Source organism: Sturnira hondurensis, unplaced genomic scaffold (assembly GCF_014824575.4).
Source record: "Sturnira hondurensis isolate 20B ecotype Veracruz unplaced genomic scaffold, ASM1482457v3 Scaffold0010476, whole genome shotgun sequence".
Taxonomy (NCBI): domain Eukaryota; kingdom Metazoa; phylum Chordata; class Mammalia; order Chiroptera; family Phyllostomidae; genus Sturnira; species Sturnira hondurensis.
Window position 1 is genome coordinate 425,812 of NW_028083107.1, and position 27,684 is coordinate 453,495.

At 38.7% G+C, this 27,684-nt stretch overlaps 1 protein-coding gene across 2 annotated transcripts in view; it reads left to right on the plus strand.

Moving 5' to 3' along the window:
- Window positions 1-27,684, plus strand: part of GABRA3 (gamma-aminobutyric acid type A receptor subunit alpha3) — a 386,743-nt gene that overhangs the window by 348,745 nt on the left and 10,314 nt on the right. For both annotated transcript variants that reach the window (XM_037059217.1, XM_037059218.1), the window contains one exon: window positions 6,209-6,420. In XM_037059217.1, the coding sequence (XP_036915112.1) occupies window positions 6,209-6,420 (212 nt within the window). The remainder of the gene's footprint in view (window positions 1-6,208; window positions 6,421-27,684) is intronic.

Genomic DNA, 27,684 nt, shown 5'->3' on the forward strand with positions numbered 1-27,684 from the left:
TTATTCCTAGGTATTTACCCAGAGAAATGGAAGAACATGCTTACACAAAGAATTCTATAAGGTGTAAATATTTCCAGAAGCTTTATTCAAAATAGTTGAAAACAGTATAGATGTCCATTAATAGGTGAATGGATAAACATACAATGGAATACTATTCTGAAATTAACAGGAATGAACTAAAGATACATACAATAACATGAAACAACCTAAATAATATTAAGCTGAGTGGAGGAAGCCAGACACAAATGAGTACATACTGTATGATATTTATATGAAACTCTAGGGGTAAATTCTAACCCATAGTGAAAGGAAGCAGAGAAGGGCATTACAAAAGAATGAAGTGCCCTGACTGGTGTGGCTCAGTGGATTGAGTGCTGGCCTGCAAAGCAAATGGTCGCCAGTTTGATTCCCAGTCAGGGCATGTGCCTGGGTTTCAGGCCAGGTCTCCAGTAGAGGGTGTGCGACAGGCAACCACACATTGATGTTTCTCCCTCCCTTCTCCTCTCTCTAAATATAAATAAACAAAATCTTAAATAAAGAATGAGGTGGTTACCTGAGAACAAGGGGGAGCTAAAATGGTCTCAAAAGAACCTTTGATTAGGTTCTACTTTTAGGTGAGATCATATGGTATCTGTCTTTTCACTGCCTGGCTTATTTCACTAAACATAATACTCTCTAGAGCCATCTATGTTTTCACAAAGTGTAGGAGCTCCTACAAATAAGCAAGCAAGTAAAGTGTAGACACAGAAAGTGAAATTAAGAACAAACTGACAGTAACCTGAGGGGAGATGGGAGAGGATAATGAGGCGGGGAGAGGGGAAAGCATTTTCAGGAACATCTATAAAGGACACATGGACAAAATCAAAGGGGGTTAGAATCAAGGGTGGTAGGGATGGCTGGGGTCGGGAGGGGTGGAGGGAAAATGGAGACAACTGTACTTGAACAACAATAAAAAATATGAAAAAAAAGGAACCTGTGAGGTAATGGAAGTATTCTATAGATGATACTTATGAAAAAGGATAAATGGTGATGGAAGGAGACTTGACTTGGGATGGTAAATACACAGATAGTGTACAGATTATGTGTTGTAGAATTGTGCACCTGAAATCTGTATAACTTTGTTAACAAGCGTCACCCCAATAAATTCAATAAAAGGTAAAAAGAGTGGAGAGGAATACCACCAGATAGTAGAAATATCATAGGAGCACAGTTTATCACATGACTATGCTGATGTCATGGAGTAAAAAATAATAGAGATCAAGGAAAATCTGAATCCCTACCACTTGAGCTCTTGATTCTGAATGATCAATCACCTTTTGAAACCAAAACAGTATATTCAAAAGGACAACCATGTTTCAGTTAAGATCAAAAGAGGGGTGTGCATTTGGAGAAGAGGTTGAGAAGACAGATGAATTTGTTTGTTATAGAACAGCACAGGTGGGGAGTTAGAAGACTTTGGGAGAAGAGGGTTGTAAAGAAGAAATAGGGCACTTGATCATACTTAGTAATGTACTTCATAAAACAGGATTAAATCTGACTGACAACAAATTAACAAAAAAGTCTTGCCCTTGTGGTGGTATCTGAGCTCAATAGATGAATTTTTATTTATCTCCTGGAGAGAAGTGAGTACTTATTTTGAATTCTGTAGTCCAAAATATTTTAATTTTTATATCACTATGACCTAACTCTGTAAGGCACAGAATAGACAGTTAATGTTGTGGAAAAGAAGCAAATAAGAACTATATTATTGGTAATAACAACACTATAGTTACTATAAAAAGTACATTATTTCCCTGGCTGATGTGGCTCAGTGGATTGAGCATCGACCTGTGAACCAAAGGGTCATCAGTTCAATTCCCAGTCAGGGCACATGCTTGGGTTGTGGACCACATCCCTAATAGTGGGCTTGTGAGAGGCAACCACAAATTGATGTTTCTCTCCCTCTTTCTACCTTCCTTACCTTCTCTAAATATAAATAAATAAAATCTTAAAAAATAAAGTATTAAAAAAGGTACATTATTCACTCTGATGAGAGCAAATGTGGTGCAGTCCACAGGCTGTATCCTGGACAGAGCAGCTGCACTCATTACACATGCATTAGTGGCTATTGTGTTCAGGTTTGAGGAAACAGAAGTATTGTCCATGGTCCCTGCTTTTAAGCAACTCTTATTTTGGTGTAACAGACTTGTTAACAAAGAACTACACTTTCAGAAGTGCTCAACAGAAGTGAGGTAGGGAAGTCACACAAAAAACTTTCTAGAAGAGTCTTGAAAGAGAAGCACTGGGTGGCAGGCCAATATGTCTTTTAAAATGTCAAACTTTTTTGTCCATCCATGAAATACACCAAATGTTTTATTGAGGTTACTACCAACTTTGAGTAGCTAAGAGCTCTTCACGAGATGACAGTTCTAATTAAGTCTTAGGGGCTAGACCTCTAAAAGTTTCTACTGAGATATGACACAGAAACACTTGTGTTTCAGTGTAGTTCTCTTCATCCATGCATTGGCACACAGCTATGAATGTGCCAAGGATGGACAGCTGGAAATGACGATAGCCATAAATGAAGTAATTTGTTTCTCCCTTGAATTACTCCTTTCTCAGTGTGATCACTGGGTTACTGAATCTTGGATCTATTCTCAGAGCTTATAAGGCCATAAATTCAGGTAGTTTGTTAATATGTACTAGCTATGTGGCTGATTCCTGAAAGGGCTTAATATGTGTTTTTGCTAATCAGCCTTGATGAGTCTCTGCCTAATTTGTTCAAAGATGCTCCTTTATGGTGTCCCTTTTGAAACTGTATTGTCTTTTTCAGTCTAGATTTTCATTTATATAGCAAATGTATTAGTAAGTTATGCAAGAAGGCAAGATAGGAGAGAAGGCCCCAAAGGCCACAATACACATGACTGGCTTTCTAGTTTGAGTTGATAGTTAATAGGCTTTATCTTCTTGTTTTTTCTTTTAAATATAACATCTCACCCCATTAGGATTTCCTTCCATGCCCTATTTGACCTAGCTCATAAGGCTAACATTCCCATCCTCTTGAGCATGCCAGCACTTAACAGTTCTGACTATCCGCCTTCCCTAAGTCTAGATGACTTTTGATATAGTAACTGCTTTATCACCATTCTGGGGGATACAGACTGTAAGAAATATTCATAGAAAAGCAGAATTAAGGCACAGGGAAATTAAGGAAATTGCCCAGGTTAAAAAGCAAGTAATTGGCAGTACTCAAGACTTCTAACTTTTAGTGTAGGTATTTATGCATTAGAGACCAGAATACTATTGCAAAAACTATAAAATTATTACAAGTTTGTTTAAAATTTGTTTATAATTATAGTAAAATTAGGAGCGATGTTAATTGCAAAAGCTACTATTTATTGATTAATTACCATGAGGTAGATATTGTGCTATGGGCTTTATAAATATCATCTCACTGGATTCCCCCAACAGTCTCTGAGTCTGGTATTTTACACATGATAAAACTGAAGTTGAGTGGGGTAAAACATTTTGTTCAAGCTCATATTACTAGTAAGTGGGATTGACAGATTTTATATTTCAGTTTGTCTCAAAAGCTCATATTATTAACCAAAACACTATAGAGCTCAAATTTATACCTACAATTTAAACAGAACAGAAAAAAATAGAATTTAAAAATGAGTAAAAGAAAGTCTTAAATTTAGGGTAATAATACCACCAAGAAAAATAATCAATTGATCTATAACAAGCTGTAGTTTGGCAAAAATTCACAAAAAATAAATATTGGAATAGCTTTGGTTGTCCATGAAGCTCAACAGGACCTAGACTGTGATGCAGGTAAAGAACCATTTCCTACAACAGTTTGATGCATTGTAAGGAGGATAGTGTCCATAGTAATGGAAGCAAATATTCTACTGACCTCAGACCATGTCCTCAGCCTTGGACTCAGTTATGGACTGTTCAGAAAAGACCTACCAGAATGAGAGAGGCAGAGAAACAGGCGAGGGAATTGACCATCTTCATTCTGGAGATAAACAGATTCATGAGGAACCAATGCCACCATTTCCAAGTCTCTGAAGGCCTGTTTTGAAGAGGAGGGAACAGGTTTTTCTTTCCCACGTTGCCAGAGAAAGAACTCTGAGATTGGTCAGTGGACTAGGAGGTAGAAGAAGGCAGATTTCAACTTATAAGATAGGGTTCTTTGCAGCAGTATACAAAGTCAATATTCAGAAAATGAAGGCATTTTTGTACACCAAAAATGAAATCAGAAATAGAAATCAAGAAAAAAATCCCATCTACTATAGCAACAAGAAAAATAAAGTACATACAAATAAACCTAACCAAGGAGGTAAAAGACCTGTATTCAGAAAACCACACAACACTGAAGAAAGAAATAAAGGAAGACCCAAATAAATAGAAGCATATATCATGTTCATGGATTAGAAGAATTAATATCATCAAAATGTCCATACTACCCAAAGCAATTGATAAATTCAGCACAATTGCTATTAAAATACCAATGACATATTACACAGATATAGAACAAACAGTTCAAAAAATTGTATGGAACCATAAACGACCCCAAATAGCTGAAGCAATTTGGGAAAGAAGAACAGAGTAGGACAGATCACAATATTGATATCAAACTATATTACAAGGCCACTGTAATCAAAACAGTCTGATATTAGCATAAAAACAGAAACATAGATCAATGGCACATGATAGAGAGCCTAGAAATAAACCCATGTCTTTATGGTCAGTTAATATTCAACAAAGGGGACAAGAGCATAGAGTAAACCTATTCAACAAGTAGTGTTGGGAGATCTGGAAAACTACATGCAAAAAAAAAAAGAAAGAAAGAAACTCTATCACCAACTTACATCATACAAAAAATAAACTTGAGATGGATAAAAAACTTAAAATATAAGTCACAACATGATAAAAGTCCTAGAGGAGAACATAGGCAGGAAAATCTCAGATATTCCATGCAGCAATATTTACACCAAGGAGCATAGGAAAGAATAAACAAATGGGACTTCATCAAAATAAAAACTTACTGTATGGCCAAAGAAAGCATCAACAAAATGCAAAGGGAACCAGCCATACGGGAATATATATTTGCCAATGGTACCTCGCACAAAGGTTTGATCTACAAAATATATAAAGAACTCACACGACCCAACTCCAGGAAGACAGACAATCCAATGAAAAAATGGACAAAGGACCTAAACAGACACATCTCCAAGGAGGACATACAGAGCCCCCCGAGACATATGAAAGGATGCTCAGCATCACTAGCCATCAGAGATATGCAAATTAAAACTACAATGAGATACCACTTCACACAAATCAGAATGGCCATCATAAACAGATCAACCAACAGGTGCTGGTGAGGAGAAATGGGAACCCTAGTGAACTGTTGGTGGAAATGCAGACTGGTACAGCCACTGCCAAAAACAGTATGGAATTTCCTCAGAAAACTAAAAATGGAAGTGCCTTTTGACCTTGCAATTCCACTGCTGGGATTATATCCTAAGAATCCTGAAACACCAATTCAAAAGAACCTCTGCACCCCAATGTGTTATCCTAAGTGAAATAAGCCAGGTGGTAAAAGACAAATACTATATGATCTCACCTATAAGTGGAACCTAATCAACAAAACAAGCAAGGAAGCAAAATATAATCAGAGACATGGAAATAAGTAACAAACTGACAGTACCAGATGGAGTAGGGAGAGGGATAATAGGGGAAAGAAAGGAAAGGGTCATTAAGCAACATGTATAAAGGACCCATGGACAAAGCCTAAGAGGGGTAAGATTGAGGGTGGGAGGTATGGGTGGGAGGGGCACAGAAAAGTAGTGGTGGTTAAATGGAGACAACTGTACTTGAACAATAATAAAAATGTCAAAAACAGAAAAAAATGGTTTTTTTTTCTAATTAGATTGCTCTCTTACAATAAAATATTTTACCTATTCTTTAATGGAAATGTTTAAGCAGAAGCTAGAGGACAACTTTTAGAAATGTTGTACTGGAAATTGCTACTACTGTGAGAATTGGGATGGGGTGTTTAGTAGGTAGAACCATCCCACCTTGACATTCTCTGTTTTTTTACTTTAAAGGGGCCATTTGAGTGGGGTATAACTCCTCCTTTTAAGTAGAAAGTTGGTGATCTTATCAGATATGCTCTAAATGTCTTTGAATAGCAACTGGTCCTTATCTTCTCTCTCCCCAGGTGTCACCACTGTTCTCACCATGACCACCCTGAGTATCAGTGCCAGAAACTCCTTACCTAAAGTGGCATATGCGACGGCCATGGATTGGTTCATAGCCGTCTGTTATGCCTTTGTATTTTCTGCGCTGATTGAATTTGCCACTGTCAACTACTTCACCAAGCGGAGTTGGGCTTGGGAAGGCAAGAAGGTGCCAGAAGCCCTGGAGATGAAAGTAAGATACAGCAAGGGTGGGGGCTAGGAAGCATTCCCTGAGAGAACTGTATTGGAACCAGAAGTGGGCAGTTCGCAGCCTGTGGGAACTGGCCAGGGCTGTGTGCTATTCACTGGGGTCATCAATCCAGTTCTCAACTGGAATGCTTCTTGGCAATGTGGAATGTTTGCTGGGGGCTAAGAAAAGAGGGTAGGTATCACAGAGGGTTGATGTCTTGTGGTGAAGGCCAAACCTAAGTGTGATACTGCTAGAATCAAAGGGAACCCTTTGTATTTACAAAGTCATCCAGAAGAGTGAACTCTATTCTCAACTAAGGGAAAAATCTCTAGGGCCACCTCTCCCCTTACCTTCCAGTATGTTCCCATTACAGTCAAACCAAAGTGATCATCATTTCTTCTGCGTCTTTGCTTATTTCCTACTCTCTATCTGGAATGTCCTTTTCCCCCTCCTGACTGGTGAAGATTACTCATTCTTTAAGACCCAGAGGAAAAGCTATTTTCTTCATAGAGCCTATCAAGAATCATCCAGATAGCTTTAGCTTTTCTTGAGTTTGGTGATGGTTTAGGGAGGGTGCTCTTGATATTAAAAGCATATTTGTATTAGAGTTATTTGCTTCCTCCCTAGACTGAACAGAGAGCAGAGGCTTGTCTGCATTATCTTTCTAATTAGCTAGTGTCCTCCCACAGAATCTTACTGATAGTAAAAATTGAACAACTGTTAGTTGGGTTGATGGATGCATGGGAAGGTGGAAAAAAAATAAACCAACTGAAATTGGTAGGAATAAAACATGAATATAGTGAAATAAAGATTTTTGTCCTTGGCTGATTTAAAAGAGTTCAGAACTCTAGATCTAGATGAAGATTATTTAAAGACACTAAACAAAACCTAGCAGATGTGGTCACGTAACCATTTCATGAAGAATCATGGAGAAGAGAAAAGACAATGAAGATTTTTTTTCAAACAGGAGGAAAAGATATATATTCCGTAGAATACATACTGGTGAGTTGGCAAAACTTTAAAATAGATTTTAATTGTTTATTTACATAAAGTTTATTAATTTCTTCCTATAAATTATGAAGAAAAAAGCATGTTTCTACTTCCTACATCTACTCTAACATAGTATTTTTGGTTGGTTTTATTATTATATTTAAACTAGTTGTTACCTTTGTGTCCTTAAAATATTTATCCATCTAGTACTTGATTTGTCAGCTTTGAACAGGGTATATTAATCTCTCACTACAAAGATATGAAGAAATTAGTATGCTTGTCCTAACTTTTAAAAAATATTTTATTGACTATGCTATTATAGTTGTCTCAGTTTTTCTCCTCCTTATTCGCCTCTACCCTGAACCCCACTCCCACTATCTTTCTTCCACTTTAGTTCATGTTCATGGGTCATACATATAAGTTCTCTGGCTTCTCCATTCCCTATACTATTCTTAACCTCCCCCTGTCTATTTTGTACCTACCATTTATGCTTCTGTTTCTTTGTACCTTTTCCCCATTCTCATACCTCCTCCTCCCTGCTGATAATCCTCCATATGATCTCCATTTCTGTGATTCTGTTCCTGTTCTAGTTATTTGCTTAGTTTGTTTTTTTTTAGGTTTGCTTGTTGATAGTTGTGAGTTTGTTGTCATTTTCCTGTTCATATTTTTATCTTCTTTTTCTTATATAAGTACCTTTTACATTTCATATAATAAGGGCTTCGTGATGATGAACTCCTTTAACTAGACCTTATCTGGGAAGCACTTTATCTCCCCTTCCGTTCTAAATGAGAGCTTTGCTTGATAGAGCAATGTTGGGTATAGGTCCTTGCCTTTCATGACTTTGAATACTTCTTTCTAGCCCCTTCTTGCCTGTAAGGTTTCTTTTGAGAAATCAGCTGGTAGTCTTATGGGCACTCCTTTGTAGATAGCTGTCTCCTTTTCTCTTGCTGTTTTTAAGATTCTCTCCATGTGTTTAATCTTGGGTAATGTAATTATGATGTGCCTTAGTGTGTACTTCCTTGGGTCCAACTTCTTTGGGACTGTCTGAGCTTCCTGGACTTGCTGGAAGTCTATTTCCTTTGCCAGATTGGGGAAGTTCTCCATCATTATTTTTTTAAATACATTTTCAATTTCTTGCTCTTCATTTTCTCCTTCTGGCACCTGTATGATTTGGGTGTTGGAACATTTAAAGTTGTCCTAGAGGTTCCTAAGCCTCTCCTCATTTTTTGAATTATTTCTTCATTCTGTTCTGATTGAATGCTTATTTTTTCCTTCTGGTCCAAACTGTTGATTTGAGCCTCGGTTTCCTTCCCTTCACTGTTGGTTCCCTGTATATTTTCCTTTATTTTACTTTGTGTAGCCTTCACGTCTTCCTCTGTTTTGTGACCATACTCAACCATTTCTGTAAGCATCCTGATTACCAGTGTTTTGAATTCTGCCTCTGATAGGTTGGCTTTTCATCACTTAGTTGTATTTTTTCTGGAGTTTTGATCTGTTCCTTCATTTGAGCCATATTTCTTTGTCTCAGTGCCTGTTACATAGTAAGGGGCAGAGTCTCAGGTATTTGTAAGGGTGAGGCAATGCACATTGCTGCATTGTGGTGCTGTATGTGGGGGAGGGGTCCCAGAGGAAACAGTGCCACTTGATAAGCTCTCTGCCAGCTTTCAGTCACTTCCTTGGCTACCCACAGGCAAAATGGGCCTTTCTGGTGCTGATTCCCAGGTTGGCGGGTGGGTTTGTGTACATTCTAGGACCCTATGTGTCTCTCCAATGAACTCTCCTGTGAGGCTGGGAGTTTATCCTGCTGCCTCAACCCCCACAGATTTTTTTCAGTCAGAGGTTTTAGGCTTTCCCCCCCAACACTGGAACCCTGGGTTGCATGATCTGTCTTGCTCTTCAGTTGTTCCTCTTGGTTTATCTGCACACAAATGTGGGACTGCCTGTTCCGCCAGCTGCCACCTTGCCCATCCCCATTCTCCAGCTGACACCTTGCTCCAAGTCCTCTTCACCCCCCACTGAACATTTCAGCCCTTCCTACCAGTCTGGATGAATGTTTCTTCTTAACTCCTTGGTTGTCAGACTTCCATAAGTCTGCCAACCAATTGAAATGCCAGAAGTTTGATTTTCTGGCACTTGTGGTTGTTTTTTGTTTTAAAACTTGTTGTTGTCCTTCTTTTGGTTGCACAAGGAGGCAAAGTATGTCTACCTATGCCTCCATTTTAGCCAAAAGTCTACTCATTCTATCTTTCACCTTGTCTTTCTACCAGTCCTTGTCATGTCCCAAATTTCGTTTACTTTACTACCATTTCAGAATTGTCAACTTTCATATCATTTGCATGCTATTATGCAGCTATAATTCTTATAGTTGATTAATAATACATTAAAATGAATTCTTGTCTCCAAATAGTCCTTTTGTTAATTTTTTCATTCATTGCTTAGTTAACGTAGCTCCTGGGAACCATATCTCCTACTACCTTGCATGTATAAAATTGTCTGTCAATTACATGTGCACTGGATTATAATTGGGCTGTTTTACAATTCAGGGGTCACAGTCTCTTTCTCAGATATCCATGTAGCTATTGACTATTATACTCAGTTCTAGCAATAAATGTGGCTATGAAGAAAAATCAAACCAGTCTGAGAATCTTGCACATAAGAGGGAACTTCATTTTATGGCCTAGAAGCCAATATGCATGTGTGTTTTATTTATAAATTTCAGTTACTTGACAAACATATATCTTGTTCCATGTGTATGAATTTTTCCTAGTATAGCATGTTAACCTTTAAGCCAATAGATTTATAGCTGTCTTTGTTTTAGAAAAACTTACCTAAAACATATCTTTGTTCTGTTCTCTTTCTATAAGCATAAATTATATATATCATAGGAATTTTTCTTGCATATCTACCATTTCTCTAATAATATTTAGCTCTGTTGTTTTCCATTTCATTCCACTTCTCTGAGCTGTTTATTTTTGTTCATTCTATGGTAGTGTTGCTTTTCTTTTTATTTATTTATTTATTTATTATTTTTATTTTTTACATTCAAAATTATTTTTTATTTGTTTCAGGTATACAGCAAAGCAATTAGACAATTGTATGCTTTAAAAAGCATTCTCTTGTGAAACATAACAAAATAAACAAAAAAAGCAAAATATAACCAGAGACATTGCAACAAAGAACAAACTGACAGTAAACAGAAGGGAGGGTGGTGGAGGAAAATGGGGATAACAAGGGGAAGGTTCATCAAGGAACATATGTAAAGGACACATGGACAAATCCGAGGGTCATAGGACTGAGGGTGGTAGGTGGGGAATGGGTGAAAGTGTTGGCAGGAAAAATGGAGACTGCTGTACTTGAACAACAATAAAAAATGACAACATCCAACACCAAAAAAATAAAATAAAAATCATTCCTTTGATATTTCCAGGACCCACCTGGCACAATACATATAGTTATTACAATGTTATTGACTATATTCCCTATGCATTCCTGTGACTATTGCAAAACTACCAATCTGTGCTTCTCAATCAATTAACCTTTTATTTATTTGTTTGTTTGTTTGTTTGATTATTGTTGTTCAAGTACAGTTGTCTCCATTTTCACCATATCATGATCACCCACCCCACCCATCCCTGCCTCTTATTCTCCAATCTATCCCCTTTGGCTTTCTCCATGTGTCCTTTATACATGCTCCTTGATGGTGCTTCCCCTATTTTCCCACATTATCCCATTTTCCCCTACCCTCTGGTTACTGTCAGTTTGTTCTTTATGTCAATATCTCTGGTTATATTTTGCTTGCTTGTTTGTTTTGTTGATTAGGTTCCACCAATAAGCAAGTGCCAGAAGCAACCTAAGTGCCCACCAATAAATCAGTGGATAAAAAAAACTATGGTACAGTTACACAACGGAATACTACACAGCAGAAAGAAGGAAGTAGCTCCTATTCTTCACGACAGCATAGATGGAACTGAAGAGCATTGTGCTAAGTGACGTAAGCCAGACAATGAAAGACAAATACCATATGATCTCACCTTTACCTTTTTCACCCAGTCTTCCAACCCTCCTCTTATCATGGAATCCTCAGTCTGGTCTCTGTTCTTTGTATGTGAGTCTGTTTCTGGTTTGTTTTTTCATTTATTTTGTTCTTTATATTACAAAAATAAGTGAAATTAGGTAGTATTTGTCTTTCACTGACTGATTTATTTCACTTAGCATAATACCCTTTAGGTCCATCCAGGCTAATGCAAATGGTAAGATTTTATTGTTTTTATGGACAAGTAACATTTTATTGTATAAATATAACACTGTTTTTATATCCATTCATCTACTAATGGACACTGGGGTTGCTTCCATATCTTGGCTACTTTAAAGAATACTGCAATGAACACAGGGGTATACATATTCTTTTGGACTAGCATTTTGGGTTTCTTTGGATATATACCCAAAATTGGAATTTCTGGGTCATGAAGCAATTTCATTTTAAAATATTTGAGGAACCTCTGTACTATTTTCCATAGTGGCAGCACAATCTGCATTCCCACCAACAGTTACTGGGGTTCCCTTTTCTCTACATCCTTGCCAGCACTTGTTTATGATTTATTGATAATAGCCATTCTGAAAGATATGAAGTAATAATATCTCATTGTGGTTTTAATTTGTATTTCTCAGAATATTAGAGATGTTGAACATTTTATTTGTCTGTTGTCCATGTGTATGTTCTCTTTGGAGAAGTGTCTATTCAGCTCCTAAGCCCATTTTTAAATTGGATTTGTTTGTGTTTTGGCTATTATGTTGTATGAGTTCTTTATAAATTTTGAATATTAACCCTGTATCAGATATCTCTTTGGCAAATATGTTCTCCCACTCATTGGGTTGTCTTTTGGTTTTGTTGATGGTTTCCTTTTGTGTGTCAAAACATTTTAGTTAGCTGTAGTCCTACTTGTTTATTTTTCCTGTTTTCCTTGCCTGAGAAAATATATCAGAAAAAAATATTGCTAAGAGAAATGTCAGGCATTTTACTGTCTATATTTTTTCAGGAGTTTTATGGTCTTGAGTCTTACATTTAAGTCTTCAATTTGAGTTTATTCTTGTATAGGGTGTAAGTAGATCGTTTAGTTTCATTTTTTGCATCTCTCTGTCTAAGTTTCCCAGCATCACTTATTAAATAGACTGTCGTTACCACATTGTATGTTCTTGCCCCCTTTGTTAAATATTAATTGATGATAAAGATGTGGGTGTATCTCTTGGCTCTCTATTCTGTTGCATTGGCCTATGTGTCTGTTTTTATGGCAGTACCATACTGTTTTGACTATTATAGCTTTGTAGTATGGTTTAATACCAGGTAGCATGATGCATCCAACTTTGTTCTTCATTCTCAACATTGCTGTCGCTATTGTGTTTCCATATAAATTTGGGGGTTATTTATTCTTGTTCCATAAAATATGTAACTGGTATTTTTAAAAAATATTTTATTTATTTATCTTTAGAGGGGAAGGGAAGGAGAGAGGAAGAGAAACATCAATGTATGGTTGCTTCTCGTGCATCCCCTGCTGGGAACTGGCCCCTGCTGGGAACTGGCCCCTGCTGGGAACTGGCCCCTGCTGGGAACTGGCCTGCAATCCAGGCATGTGCCCTGACTGGGAATTGAACCACAATCGTCTGGTTCACAGGCCCGCACTCAATCCAGTAAGCTACACCAGCCAGGGCTGTTTTTGGTATTTTGATAAGAATTGCATTGAATCTTTAGATTTCTCTGGGTAATGTGGACACTTTAATGGTGTTAATTTTTTCTATCCATGAGCACAGTATGTGCTTCCATTTAACTGTGTTTTCTTAAATTTCTTTCTTCAGTATTTTATAATTTTCCAAGTACAGTTCTTTTACCTTCTTGGTTAAATCAATTGCTAGATGTTTTATTTTCTGAAGCAATTGTAAATAGATTGTTTTCAGGCTTTTCATTTCTGGTAGTTCATTATTGGTGTATAAAAATGCAAACAATTTCTAAATGTTTAATTTGTGTCCTACCTTATTTTTTTCTTTTTTAAAATTTATTTAATTATTTTTCAAGCACAGTTTTCTGTCTATTACTTCCATCTCATCCCACCCCCCCGTGCTCCCCCCACCCTCCCATTTCCATCCTTCTTAGTTTTTGTCCATGTATCCTTTATATTTGTTCCTCTACATCCCTCCCCTATTTTCCCTGAAATTCCCTCCCCTCTTCCCTCTGGTCAGTGTCCCCCTGTTCTCTATTTCAGTGTCTTTGGTTATATTTTGCTTGCTTGTTTGTTTTGTTGTTTAGCTTCCTGTTAAAGGTGAGATCATATGGTATTTGTCCTTCAACACCTGGTTTATTTCACTCAGCATAATGCTTTCCAGTTCCATCCATGCTGTTGCAAAAGGTAGGAGCTCCTTCTTTCTCTCTGCTACATAGAATTCCATTGTGTATATGTACCATAGTTTTTTGATCCATTCATTTACTGACTGTGTCCTACCTTATTGAATTCATCTATCAGTTCTTATAGTATTTGGTGTAGTCTTTAGGATTTTCTATATACAATATCATTTCATCTACAAATAATGATGGTTTTACATCTTCCTTTTTAAAAAAATTACTTTATTGTTCAATTACAGTTGTGTGCATCTCCCCACCACTCCCCGCCACCCCAGACAAAACTGCCTTCCTCCCTTGCTTCCACACTCCCCCTTGGTTTTGTCCACTAGTCCTTTATACTAGTTCCTGAAAATCCTTCTCCCCACTCTCCCCTCCCCCTTCCCCTCTCATTATTGTTACATTGTTCTTAGTTTCAATGTTTCTGGGTATATTTTGTTGTTTTTTTTCTTTTGTTGGTTATGTTCCAGTTAAAGGTAAGATTATATGGTATTTGTCCATCACTGCCTGGCTTATTTCACTTGGCATAATGTTCTCTAGTTCCATCCATGCTGTTGCAAAGGGTAGGAGCTTCTTCTTTCTCTCTGCTGCATAGTATTCCATCATGTAGATGTACCATAGTTTTTTGATGCACTCAATTACTGATGAGCACTTAGGTTGTTGCCAGCACTTGGCTATTGTAACTTGCGCTGCAATGAACATTGGGGTGCATGGGTTCTTTTGCATTGGTGTTTCAGAGCCCTTAGGGTATAATCTCAGCAGTGGAACTGCTGGATCAAAGGCAGTTCCATTTTTAGTTTTCTGAGGAAATTTCATACTGCTTTCCACAGTGGCTGCACCAGTCTGCATTCCCACTAACAGTGCACTAGGGTTCCCTTTTCTCTGCATCCTCTTCAACACTTGTTTGCTGATTTGTTTATGGTGGCTGCTCTGACTGGTGTGAAGTGGTATCTCAGTGTGATTTTAATTTGCATATCTCTCATGGCTAGTGATGCTAGGCATCTTTTCATATGTCTCTGGACCCTCTGTATTCTTTTGCCCATTTTTAAAAAGATTTTATTTATTATCTTTAGAGGGGAAGGGAAGGAGAGAGGGAGAGAAATATCAATGTATGGTTGCTGTTTGTGCATCCCCTGCTCAGAACTGGCCTGCAACCCAGGTATGTGCCCTGACTGGGAATCAAACCACAATCCTTTGGTTTCCAGGCCCGTGCTCAATCCACTGAGCTGCACCAGCCAGAGCCTTTGGCCCATTTTTTAATTGTTTTTTTTTTTTTGTTGTTTCCCTAGAGTGGAGTTGTGTGATTCTTTCTATATTTTGAAGATCAAACCCTTGTCCAAGGTACTGTTAGCAAATATTTTTTGCCATATAAGTTGGTTCTCTTTTCATTTTAATGCAGTTTTCTTTAGCCATGTGGAAGGTTTTTGATTTTGTGAGGCCCCACTTGTTTATTCTTTACTTTATGTCCCTTGATTTAGAGGACATATCAATGAAGATGTTGCACATGGAATGTCTGAGATTTTCCTGCCGATGTTTTCCTCTAGTACTTTTATGGTGGCACGACTTATATTTAAATCTTTTATCCACCTTGAATTTATTTTTGTGTATGGTGTAAGTTGGTGATTGAGTTTCCTTTTTTTTTTCGCATGTAGCTGTCCAGATCTCCCAACACCATTTGTTGAAGAGGCTATTTTTACTCTATTTTATGCTTTGCCCCCTTTGTCAAACATTAATTGACTGTAGAGACTTGGGTTTATTTTATTTCATTTATTTCTGCTTTGATCTTTCTTATTTCCCTCCTCCTAGTCACTTTGGGCTTTATTGTTCTTTATCTAGTCCCTTTAGTTATAAGGTTAGACTGTTAATTTGAGATTTTTCTTATTTTATGGTAGGCTTGTAATGCTGTGAATTTCCCTGTTAGGTCTGCTTGCACTGTGTCCCATAGATTTTGATTTTTGTGTTTACATTTTCATTTGTCTTGAGGTATTTTGTGGTTTCTTCCTTGATCTCACTGTTAAGTCATTGTGCAGTGTTATGTTTTTTAGCCTCTATGTGTTTGTGTGTTTTCTAGATTTTTTTCTTGTAATTGATTTCTACTTTCATTCCACTGTGGTCAGAGAAGATGCCTGACATGATTTAAATGTTCTTGAATTTATTGAGACTTGTTTTGTGTCTTAACATGTGGTCTGTTTTAGAAAATGTTCCACATGTACTTCAAAGGAATGTACAGGTGGGGAAAAAGCAGGTTTACGATTGTGAGTATGCAACATAGAGTTTATTCTTGTATTTTTATTTATTATTGTATTATTGTTCCATACAAACAACTGTAAACTACTTTTGCCCAACCCTATATAATTTACTACTTTGGGAAAATGCTCTGAAAATATTAATTAAATCCATAATGTAGCAATTTTCAAACTTTTTCTTCTCATGGCACACATAAACTACTAAAATTCTGTAGGACACTAAAAATATATATTTTTTGCCCATCTGAGGAAAATATGTATAATTTTGACTGATGATTTAAAGCAAATAATCATCATGATAATTACCTACTTTTGTTCCAATATGACCAATAAGTTCAACTCTATTATATGACATATATTTATAGTTCAAGACAGGGCATTTACGCCAGACAGGTATTGTGTTGGCTGTTGCCATTTTTTAAAGTTCACAATCTAAGGGAAAAGAGTTCAGATACTGAATATTTTAAAAAACCTTGAAGCCCATTGGTCGAAAAATCACTGCTCTAGTGTGTCATTGAAGGCTGCTGTTTTCTTGTGGACCTTCTGTCTATAAGCTCTATCCATTCATGTTAATGTGTTGTTGAAATTTCCTACTATGACTATATTACTGTCATTCTCTCCCTTTATATCCATCAAGATTTGCCTTAAATATTTAGGTGTTCCTATGGTGGATGCATAAATGTTTACAAGGGTTATATCCTCTTTTTGAATCAATCTCTTTATCATTATGTAATTTCCATCTTTTTCTCTTATTGTAGGCTTTGTTTCAAATGGGAGGTAAGGCAGGGGAGAGTAATGGGGGAAATGGGAACAACTGTAATTGAACAATAAAAAATAAAAATAAAATAAAAGATGTTGCAACAGTTTCATCTTCAAAGAAATAAATAAACTCTCTTTCGTGTTATGTAAATATTGCTACCTCAGCTTTTTTTTCATTTCCATTTGTATGAAATATCTTGTTTCCATCCAGTTAACTTTCAGTCTGTGTGCATCTTTTGTTTAGCATTGGGCTCTTGTAGACGGCATATATATGGATGTTGTTTAATTATCTAGTCAGCTACCCTGTGTCTTTTGATTGGAGCATTTAAGCCATTTACATTTAAATTCATTACTGTTTTGTACATATTTATTGCCATTTTATTCTTTATAACTATGATCCTCTCTTGTTTTTTTTCTTTTTAAAGAAGTCCTTTTTAACATATCTTGTAATAGTGGTTTGTTGGTAATGAACTCCTTTAATATTTTCTTGTTTGAAAAGCTCTTTATTCCTCCTTCAATTTTAAATGGTTGCCTTGCTGTGTACAGTAGTCTTGGTTGTTGATCCTTGCTTTATGTCACTTTGAATGTTTCATGCCAATCCCTTCTGGCTTGCCAAATTTTTGTTGAGAAAACAGCTGACAGTCTTATGTGAGCTCACTCATAGGTAATATTTTTCTCTTTCTGCTCTTAAGATTCTTTCCTTGTCTTTAACATTTGCCATTTTTTTCTTTCTTTCTCTCCTTTTTTTTATTTAATTCTTGTTCAAGTACAGTTTTCTATCTTATATTCCCGGCCCTGCCACCTCCAGTGCTCGCCACCTCCCTCCCATCTCCACCCCCCACCTTAGTTATTGTCCATGTGTCCTTTATATTTGTTCATGTGAGTCCTTCCTCTTTTCCCCTGTGATTCTCTCCACTCTCCCCTCTGGTCCCTGTCAGCCTGTTCCATATTTCAGTGTCTTTGGTCATATTTTGCTTGCTTGTTTGTTTTGTTGTTTAGACTCCTGTTAATGGTGATATCATATGGTATTTGTCTTTCACCACCTGGCTTATTTCACTCAGCATAATGCTTTCCAGTTCCATCCATGACGTTGCAAAGGGTAGGAGCTCCTTCTTCCTCTCTGCTGTATAGAATGCCATTGTGTAAATGTACCATAGTTTTTGGATCCATTCATTTACTGATGGGCATCTAGGTTGCTTCCAACTCTTGACTATTGTAAATTGTGCTGCTATGAACATTGAGGTGCATAGGTTGTTTTGGATTGGTGTTTCAGGGTTCTTAGGATATACTCCTAATAGTGGAATTGCTGGGTCAAAAGGCACGTTCATTTTTAGTTTCCTTAGAAAAACCCCTACTGTTTTCCATAGTGGTTGTACCAGTCTGCAATCCCACCAAGAGTGAACTAGGGTCCCCTTTTCCCCACAACCTCTCCAGCACTTGTTGTTTTTTTCTTTCTTTATGATGGCCATTCTGACTGGGGTAAAGTGGTATCTCATTGTGGTTTTAATTTGCATCTCTCTGATAGCTAGCAATATCGAGCATCTTTTCATGTGTCTGTGGATTCTCTTATCACCTCCTTGGAGAAGTGTCTGTTCAAGTCCTTTACCCATTTTTTTAATTGGGTTGCTCATCTTCTTTGAGTGGAGTCAAGTGAGTTCTTTGTATATTTTGGAGATTAAACCTTTCTCTGAGGTATCATTGGCAAATATGTTTTCCCAAACAGTTGCTTCTCTTTTTATCTTGATACTGTTTTCCTTAGCCATGCAGAAGCTTTTAATTTTGATGAGATCCCATTTGTTTATTCTTTCCTTTATGTCCCTTGCTCTAGGGGGCGTATCAGTAAAACTATTGCTGCATGGGATATCTGAGATTTTCCTGCCAATGCTCTCCTCTAGGGCTCTCATGGTTTCACGGCTTATATTTAAGTCTTTTATCCATTTTAATTATAATATGTCTTCGTATTGGCCTCCTTGAATTCATCTTATTTGGACTCTCTGTGCTTCCTGAACTTGTGTTGTTTTTTTTCTTCACCAAATTAAGGACGTTTTCAGTCATTACGAATAAGTTCTTAATTTCTTGATCTCTCTGTCTTGTTTTCCTTGTAGCCTTAAGATGTACATATTGTTATGCTTCATGTTATCCTGTACGTACCTTAGATTGTCTTCCTTTTAATTTTTTTCCCTTTTGCTGCTCTTATTGGGTGTTTTCTGCTACCTCATCATCCAAATGTTGATTCAATTCTCTGCTTCATGTAACCTACTGTTAATTCATTTTATTGTATTCTTCATTTCTGATATTGTACTCTTCATTTCTGACTTTTTATAGTTTCTATGCCCTCTTTTATTCTTAGTATCTCTTTTTTTAAGTTCTCATTGAGTTAATTTACTCTTCCCCTAAGTTTCTTGAACATCCTTATAACCATTGTTTTGAACTATATATCTGTTAAGTCGCTTGCCTCCTCTTCATAGTTCCTTTTCTGGGGATACTGCCTGTTCTTTCATTTGAGGCATGTTTCTTTTTCTCCCAATTTTGGCTACCTCTGTATATTTATGTCTGTGTATTGGGTAGCTCTGCTGTGTCTCCCAGTCATAGTTTGGTGGAATTATCTTGTAAGTGCCCTCTGGGGTTCAGTGACACAGGCTCCCTTATCCTCAATCGAGGTCCCCCAGGAATGTCTCTTGTGTGGGTTATGTGATCTCTCCTGTTGTAGTTGAGTCTTGATTTCTGTTGGCGCATCCATGCGTGGGGCCAACCCTCATGCTGGCTGACTACAAGGATTGACTCCAACCACAGGTATGAGTTACTGTGCTGGTGCTGACCACACAAAGTGGAATTTGCCCCAGCAGGGTCTGATGCCTACTGAGATCTCCCTTCAGATGTGCCACTTTTGAACCTAATTGGGTCCTAGTCTTATGTGGCCTAAAGTCTGCCACCAGGCATGTTGCTTCTGGAGTTTCTTGGGAGGTACTCTGGTGCAACACAATGTCAGATGCAGCCTGTGACTTTCCATGTCCTACCTGTTTAGAGCTACAAAGTGATCCAAAGTTTCTTGCTGCCTCTGCAGGACCTAGGTATTCCTAGGAGGGCTCCAAGTATACACCGAGATAGGCTACCACTAGCATCAAGCCCAGCAGCAGGTTAGCAAAAGGGCTAAAATTCCAGAGTTCTGCCTCTATCTGCCTCTTCCTGTCAGCTGCCTCTTAGGCTCAGTTACTGAAAAGTTTCGGGCAGTTCTTGAGTTACATAATGTAGGTTCTTAATGGGTCACCAGGTAGGGGTGAGTGGAATACACCTGGCTGACACAACTCCAAAGCTGGTGATAGTGATGGGTGTTAGGCCACTCAGAAAAAGTCCCAGGGTACACCAAGGCCAGCTGCCACCCACCAGGTGCCCACAGATTTTCATAGTGAAGTAGGGTTTTAGGAATTTGTCAGGGGGGAGGCTTGAACAGTTTATTAGGCCTAGATAGACCAAAATCTGGCCATGTAAAGGAAGGGCTCTCAAGAGGTTGGACATACAAGGAAAAAAAAGGCTCCCATCCTAGAGCCACATAACTCTGTCCTAGATTCTTCCTTGGCCTCCTGGAGAGATGGAGGTTGGCAGGGTAGCCCTGTAGGTAGTTGCAGTTGTGGGTATAGTGGATATCCAATGATGGCATTTGGCACTGCTCAAGCTTGCAGAAAGGTGAGAGGAATGACCTTTTTCCCAAAGCCACAGAACTCAGTCTGTGACATCCCCTGGGATGTCTGCTTAGATCTCTGTGCCCTAGCCCCAAGCAGCTTATTTCTTTGCAGGGTGTGAGCTCATAGGGAAGGCAACAGGAAGTCAGGAGGGTGGGACTATTGCATTCCCCCAGGCTAATGTCATATGGAGGGGAGTGCTCAACCCAAGAACGATGGAATCTGTGGGTGGTACAAGAGGACTCAGCACAGGGTTCTTGGTCATTGTCCCTTCAGTCCTCTCCCCAGAGCCACACATCTCAGTCTCTCATCGTAGAACTCTAGTCCACTTGGAGCCACCATCTCTCTGCTGCAGCTGGGTGAGTGGCTGCAGACAAGTTTTTGTGTGCTGGCCCTTTAAGAAAGCCCTGGGGTATAGGAAGATGGCCACAAGGTAGGTGGGCGCAGAGCCCCCTTTTTCCTTCGCACAGGTGGAACATCTACCCAATATTTGAAGAACATAGTGAACAACCAACAGAATCAGCATATATGAAGGTTGGAGGCCAAAATTGTAGAGGACATTGAAAATCAGATGGTAAGGAGATTGAACTGGGATGGCAAGGTCCTTGGGACCAGCACAGGGACCAGGGCTGCTGCAGTCCCTGGCCTGCAGCATGATCCTTAAATGAGAGCCAAAACAACAGCTCCCTCCCCTGCCAAACAGGGAGGGCAGAGTGGTACCAGAATGGACCTGGATGCTTCAAGTCACTGGGGGAAATAAAGACAAAGTGGAAGATACACAGGGGCGATGTTCACCCACTGGGACTGTCCACGCCAGCTAGGTCATTACCAGAGAAACTGAGAAGTCAGGTGATGCCTGGAGAAGGGAGACAAGTTGACAGACCCTGACGTGGATAGTCTCGAGTCTGGTTGGAAAGTTGGGCTGTGTGAGAGGCTGGATGCTTATTAGAATCAGCAGGCTTGAACAGAAGGATTTTATTTTTAAAAAAGGCGCTCAGTCGCTGTTTAGGCTGCTCTCCCATAGAAGCTGCCCTGGCCATGCCCCGCAGCCACAACTGCAGCCTTGCCTCTGCCCCCAACATGGCAAGCTCACTAAAAGAGGAGGTGCCCCCCACAGAGGAGAGCAGCAGGGCTCAGGGAGTTAGCAGTCCCTAGAAAGACTTAACTCAGTGGGGGAGCTGAACTACCCTAAGAGACTTTGAGAGTTTCTAGCATCTAGGACAGAAAAGAGTGAGAAGGTGGTGTGCAAATTGCCCCTAATTAGTGCACCTCAAGGACAGCACAAGTGGTGGATTGAAGGTACCTGCCTGGTGCAGATGGGCAGTGGTGGCCTGGCAGTGCACGGAGGACCTGGAGGGCAACTGTGAAGATTGTGGCCCAGACCTGACCCCCATTCTCACAAAACAATAGGAAGGAAGAAAAGTGAAGCCCAGCCCTCCTCAGCCTGCAGCATCCAGGAAGACCAGCAGAACTCACTTGGCAAGTTTAAAGTCAGCAGAGACTTTTTTCCTTGTTTTTTTTTTTTTTCCTCAAGTGAGACAATAAGACCTGGAGCTGTGAAAGGTCCAGAGACAGACCCAAAGAGGGAACACAAGGCTAATTCCAAACAACTGAGAAACTGAGACAAATTTCACTGTGCTGTTCCAGAGAACTTGCCTTTCTGCTTGGCAGAAGCTGCTAATTTTCTCCCTCCCATTTTTTGGAAGTGTAGTTCACATCCTCTTAATCCCCAATTGCTCTCAGACCATTAGTCTTCCATCTCTTATACTAAAGATGTTTCTTTTGAAAGCTCCAAATCTTCACCTGGTTTTTTACATGTTAGGATTTCCAATTTTTCCTTTGTTTCCTTAATATTTTCATTTGTGCTCAAGTTGCCATATCTCAGTAGCCTCATTGGATTTAACCTCTTAAATTTATTCCTCTGCTTTCATGCCATCTGCCTATATTCTGCCCAACAGTTAGAATGACCATTAAAATTGTAAATTAGAGAGGTATGAAGATGGTAGTGAGGTAGGTGGCAGCTGAACCCACTTGCTTGTGCACCCAGCTAGGACACCTAGCCAATCTTGTGAAGAACAAAATGCACAGCCAACAGAATTACAGCTGATATGAAGTTTGTAAGCCAAAGTGTGTAGAGGATACTTAAAAACACCTGGTAAGGAGATCTTGTAGGCTGACAGGAAGTTCCCTGGGCACTGTGTAGGAGACTGTGGCTGCCACAGAAGCTGTGGAAGAGATCTGGGTCAGTGGTAGCAGCCTAGTGGCTCACTGTCCTTGCAGATCAGGGAAGTCCCAGACCTACACCAAAAGAGACTTGCACCAGGAGAGACCTGCATGCACAAAGTCACTGAAGGGGGATAAAAAGAAAATAAGTGACACACAGCCATTTGTGGTTGCCAACTGGGACAGTACCAGAGAAATTTGGGAGCCTGACGACATCTGAAGCTGGGAGAGGAGATGGACAGTGGCTGGCCATGACCCAGATGGTCTATGGACTGGTCAGAGAGTTGGGCTGGGTGGAAAGTTGGGTGCTTGTTAAGAGCAGCAGGGGGCACCAGAGGGGACTTTTCTCAACAAAAGAACTGAGCAGCTATGCAGAGACTTTGCATGAGTGCAACAGACAGGCCAACACAGAGGGAGGAGGGTGAGTGCAATTTGCTCTCATTCAGTGCACCTCAGGGACTGATCAAAGGGTTGTGCAACAAGGTGGATCATCAGCACCTGCCTAGTGCAAATGCACAGAGTGACAGTACAGGCAGCACAGTGCTGAGGGAATGGGCCGGAAACTGGGCCTCTGTGATTATTGTAGCCCAGACTGAGTCCCCATCCTTGTGGAACCATACATAGGAAAGGGAAAAAAAAGTGGAGCACAGCCCTCCAATGCCTGCAGGATCCAAGAAGACCTGCAAAACCTACTTGGCAGGTCCAAAATCAGCAGAAAGCTTTTTTTTTTTTTTCAAGAATAAGACAATAAACTGATAAGAAGAGATACTACACTTGATTTTAGCCAGGAGGTCAACTGTCCTTCAACAACATTAAAAAATAAAATACAAATAAATAAATAAATAAATAAATAAAATAAACAGTAAGATAATAAAACCTGGAGCTGTGAGAAAACTAGAGACAGACCCAGAAAGAAGTCAGAAAATGAACACTAACAACTGAGACAAATTTCACTTTGCTATCCTTCAGAACTTGCATGTTTTTTTTCTCCTTTCCATTTACTTATTTTGGGGGTTGTTTTTGTTTGTTTTCATTGCTTTTTATTCTTCCTTTCATGTTGCATTTTAATTTTTCTTCTTTCGCTTCACTCATATTCCAAATAGCATACAACTTTTGATCTTTTAATTTTTATTCTGTTTATTCAGATTATATATTTCTTTTTTTTCCAATTTTTTTATTTAATTATTTTTCAAGTACAGTTTTCTGTCTATTACTCCCATCCCATCCCACCCCCATCCTCCCCCGTCCCTCCCATTTATATATTTCTTATCGTGTTATTGTTATTCCAAATCCCACATAGCACACTTCCCTGGTCTTAATCCACTTCACTATGTTCCTGAGCTTCATTACTGTTGTGGCTAACTTTATTTTCCCTCACACTATGCCAAGTTTCTATCCCTTACTCTCACTATTTCTTGTCCATCTGACCTCACATAAGTGCTCTTCTTTCTTAAGTTACTCAAATTCTTTTTCCCTTCTAATAAGAGTCATTTCTTTTTCACCTTTTATAAACCATGGCTAGTTGGGTGAAATATGATGGCTATTGCTGCATTTCGCCAAAGGAACTCCTGTTTGTTCACTACTTGTTTTTACTTTAAATTCCATAGAATACCCTCCTGCTGTCTTACTCCATATCACCTCCCCCCTGCCCCTGATCAGTTGAGTGAGGAATTCTATTTCATTCTTTTCTCTCTCCCTTTTTTCTTCTTTCCCCCTCTCTCAACCTGGGCTTTACTTCTTGCTCTTATTAGTTGGCTTCCCCCATCCTCTCAAATCATTTTTCTTTACTGTAGACATCTTATATTCACTTTTCTGAAATCTTCTTACTTTTATACCACCTTTATTAAACTTCATTCACCTGTCATTGCAATCGACCCTGCTGTGGTTTTTCTGTAATTTTGCTCTGGTTGGACCAGTAGCTTTTCAATTTTACTTCAAACCTTACAGTATACCCTTTCCTCTTCTTACTTCATTGTTCCCATTGCCCTTTCATGTTTTACTTATGTTAAATTTTGCTCTCTCCATTTCTTTGCCTCTGTTCTATCTCAACTCTTATCAATTCTCCTCCCACTTACCACACAATATTTTCTCCTCTTTAATCATCACATATTCCCTTTATTATATCTTATAATATCTGCAATCTCTCCTCACCTTTATTAATCTTAGTTCAATTGCAGTTATGATTGCTGATGTGGTAGGGGAGTTCTTTTTGCTGGCGTAGGTTTGGTTGTCTGGTAATACTGCTTTGTTAAGCAACACCTATACAACAGCTTTCAAGACAAGATGAGAGTTGTGAACACCAGTAAACCTGCTGGTGGGGAGAACCTACCAACAAAGGAGCCACCTACAGGTAAAGCCCAGGTACAACAACAAAGCCCACACAAATGGGAGAAAGGGCAACCCTAGGAATCCAGACAAGGAAATCAAAGAGACTGTATAACTAAGTCCAACAGAATTCCTACCACAGAAGTTCACCCTACAAAAGACAGCTGGCAAAGAAGAGCATATAGAATCCCAGAAACAAACAAAAATAGTTACCTAAAATGGGGGTAGGAAAAAAACCTGCAGTTGAAAGAAATGGAAGGTTCACCAGTAAAATTTTATATGATTTTCCAGTGGCTATACCAATCTGAATTCCCACCAACAGTGTACTAGGGGTCCCTTTTATCTATGACCTGACCAGCACTTGTTGTTTGTCAATTTGTTTATATGGCCATTATGACCAGTATGAAGTGGTATCTCACTGTGGTTTTAATTTGCATCTCCCTGATGGCTAATGATGGTTGGCATCCTTTCATATGTCTCTGGGATCTCTGTATATCCTCCTTGGAGAAGTGTCTGTTGCTACATTTACACAATGGTATACTGTGCAATGGAAAGAAAGAAGGAACTCCTACCCTTCATGACAGCATAAATGAAATGGGAGAGCATTATGCTAAGTGAAGTAAGCCAGGCCATGAAAGACAAATACCATATGATCTCACCTATAAGTGGAACCCAATCAACAAAACAAACAAGCAGGAAAAATACAACCAGAGGCATGAAAAGAAAGAACAAACTGACAGTAATCACAGGGGAGGGGTGAGGGTGATAATGGGGAAAAATGGGGGAAGAAGTATCACAGAACTTATATGAAGGATGCATGGAAAAGGCAATGGGGGTGCATAGGATTGAATGTGGGAGGTGGTGGGTAGAGCTGAGGAAAGTAATGAGGGGATAATAGAGAAAACTGTAACTGAACAACAATAAAAAATAAAGAAAAAAGATTCCCCAGTAAGTGAGCTAAATGAAATGGGGGCAAGCAATATAACTCAAAAGAATCATTATAAGGATGCTTAAGGAAATCGATAACAACTACAAGGAACTGAGTGGGAATTGCAACAGCATGAAAAAGGAAATAGAAACAAACAACTAGAACCAGGAAGAAATGAAGAATACAATTTATGAAATAAAAAAATACACTAGAAGGAATTACAAGCAGGCAGGATGAAGCAGAGGACCAAATCAGTGAGATGGAAGATGAGCTAGAAAGAAATATCCAGGTAGAGGCAGAGCATGAAAAAAAGAATTAAAAAAATAAAGCTAGCTGAAGTGAACTGCATGACAACATGAAATTCAACAACATTTGATTCATAGGAATACCAGAAGGAGAAGAAAAATGTCAAGCGACAGAAAACCTATTTGAAAAAATAATGACAGAAAACTTCCCTAACCTGGAGGGAGGGGGAGACGTGCAGGTTCAGGAAGAAAAGAGAGTCCCAATCAAGATGAACCCAAAGTGGCCTACAACAAGACACATCATAATTAAAATACCAAGTTTTAAAGACACAGAGAGAATCTTAAAGGCAGCAAGGGAGAAACAGGTAGTGACATATAAGGGAGCTCCAAATTGCTTAGCAGCTGATTTCTTACCAAAAACACTACAAGCCAAAAGAAATAGCAAGAAATATTTCAATTAGTGAAAAGCAAAGGCCTACAACCAAGACTACTCTACTTACCAAGGCTATCGATTAAAATGGAAGGTGAAATAAGGAGTTTCTCAGCCAAAAGATGGCTAAAAGAATACACCTCCACCAAACCAACACTGCAAGATATGCTAAAGGAACTGCTAAAAGAAGAGGAAGAAACACAGGGAGAGAGAAAGAAACACAGGTACAAAGGGAGGGTAATGAGTAAGTACTTATCAATAATAACCTTAAATGTAAATGGATTAAATGACCCATTCAAAATGCATAGGGTAGCCGAATGGATAAAAAAAACATGACCCACACATATGCTGCCTACAAGAGACTCACCTCAGAACAAAAGGTCTACACAGACTGAAAGTGAAGGCTTGGAAAAGAATATTTGAGGAAAATGGACAAGAAAAAAAACTGGGGTAGCAATACTTATATAAGACAAAATATACTTCAACAGAAACACCATAAAAAGAGTCACAGAAGGGCACTTCATAATACTCAAGAGAAGATTCCATCAAGAAGACACAAACAGCCCTGGCTGGTGTGGTTCAGTGGCTTGAGTGCCAGCCTGTTAACCAAGGGGTCGACAGTTCAATTCCCAGTCAGGGCACATGCCTGGGATGCAGACAGGTCCCTGGTGTGAGGCACATGAGAGGCAACCACAAGTTGATGTTTGTTTTCCTCTCTTTCTCCCTTTCTCTCTCTCTAAAAATCAAATAAAATAAGCAAATAAAATCTTTAAAAATTTATTTATAAAAAAAGAAGACTTAAACATTATAAACATATATGCACACAACATAGGAACACCAAAATATATAAGGAAAATCTTGGAGGACTTCAAGAAGGATATTGATAACAACACACTAATACTATGGAATTTTAACACTCCACTATCAACAATGAATAGATCTTCCAAACAAAATATCAACAAGGATGTTGTGGTACTGAACAATGCCATAGATCAAATGGACATATATATATATATATATATATATATATATATATATATATATATTATATTA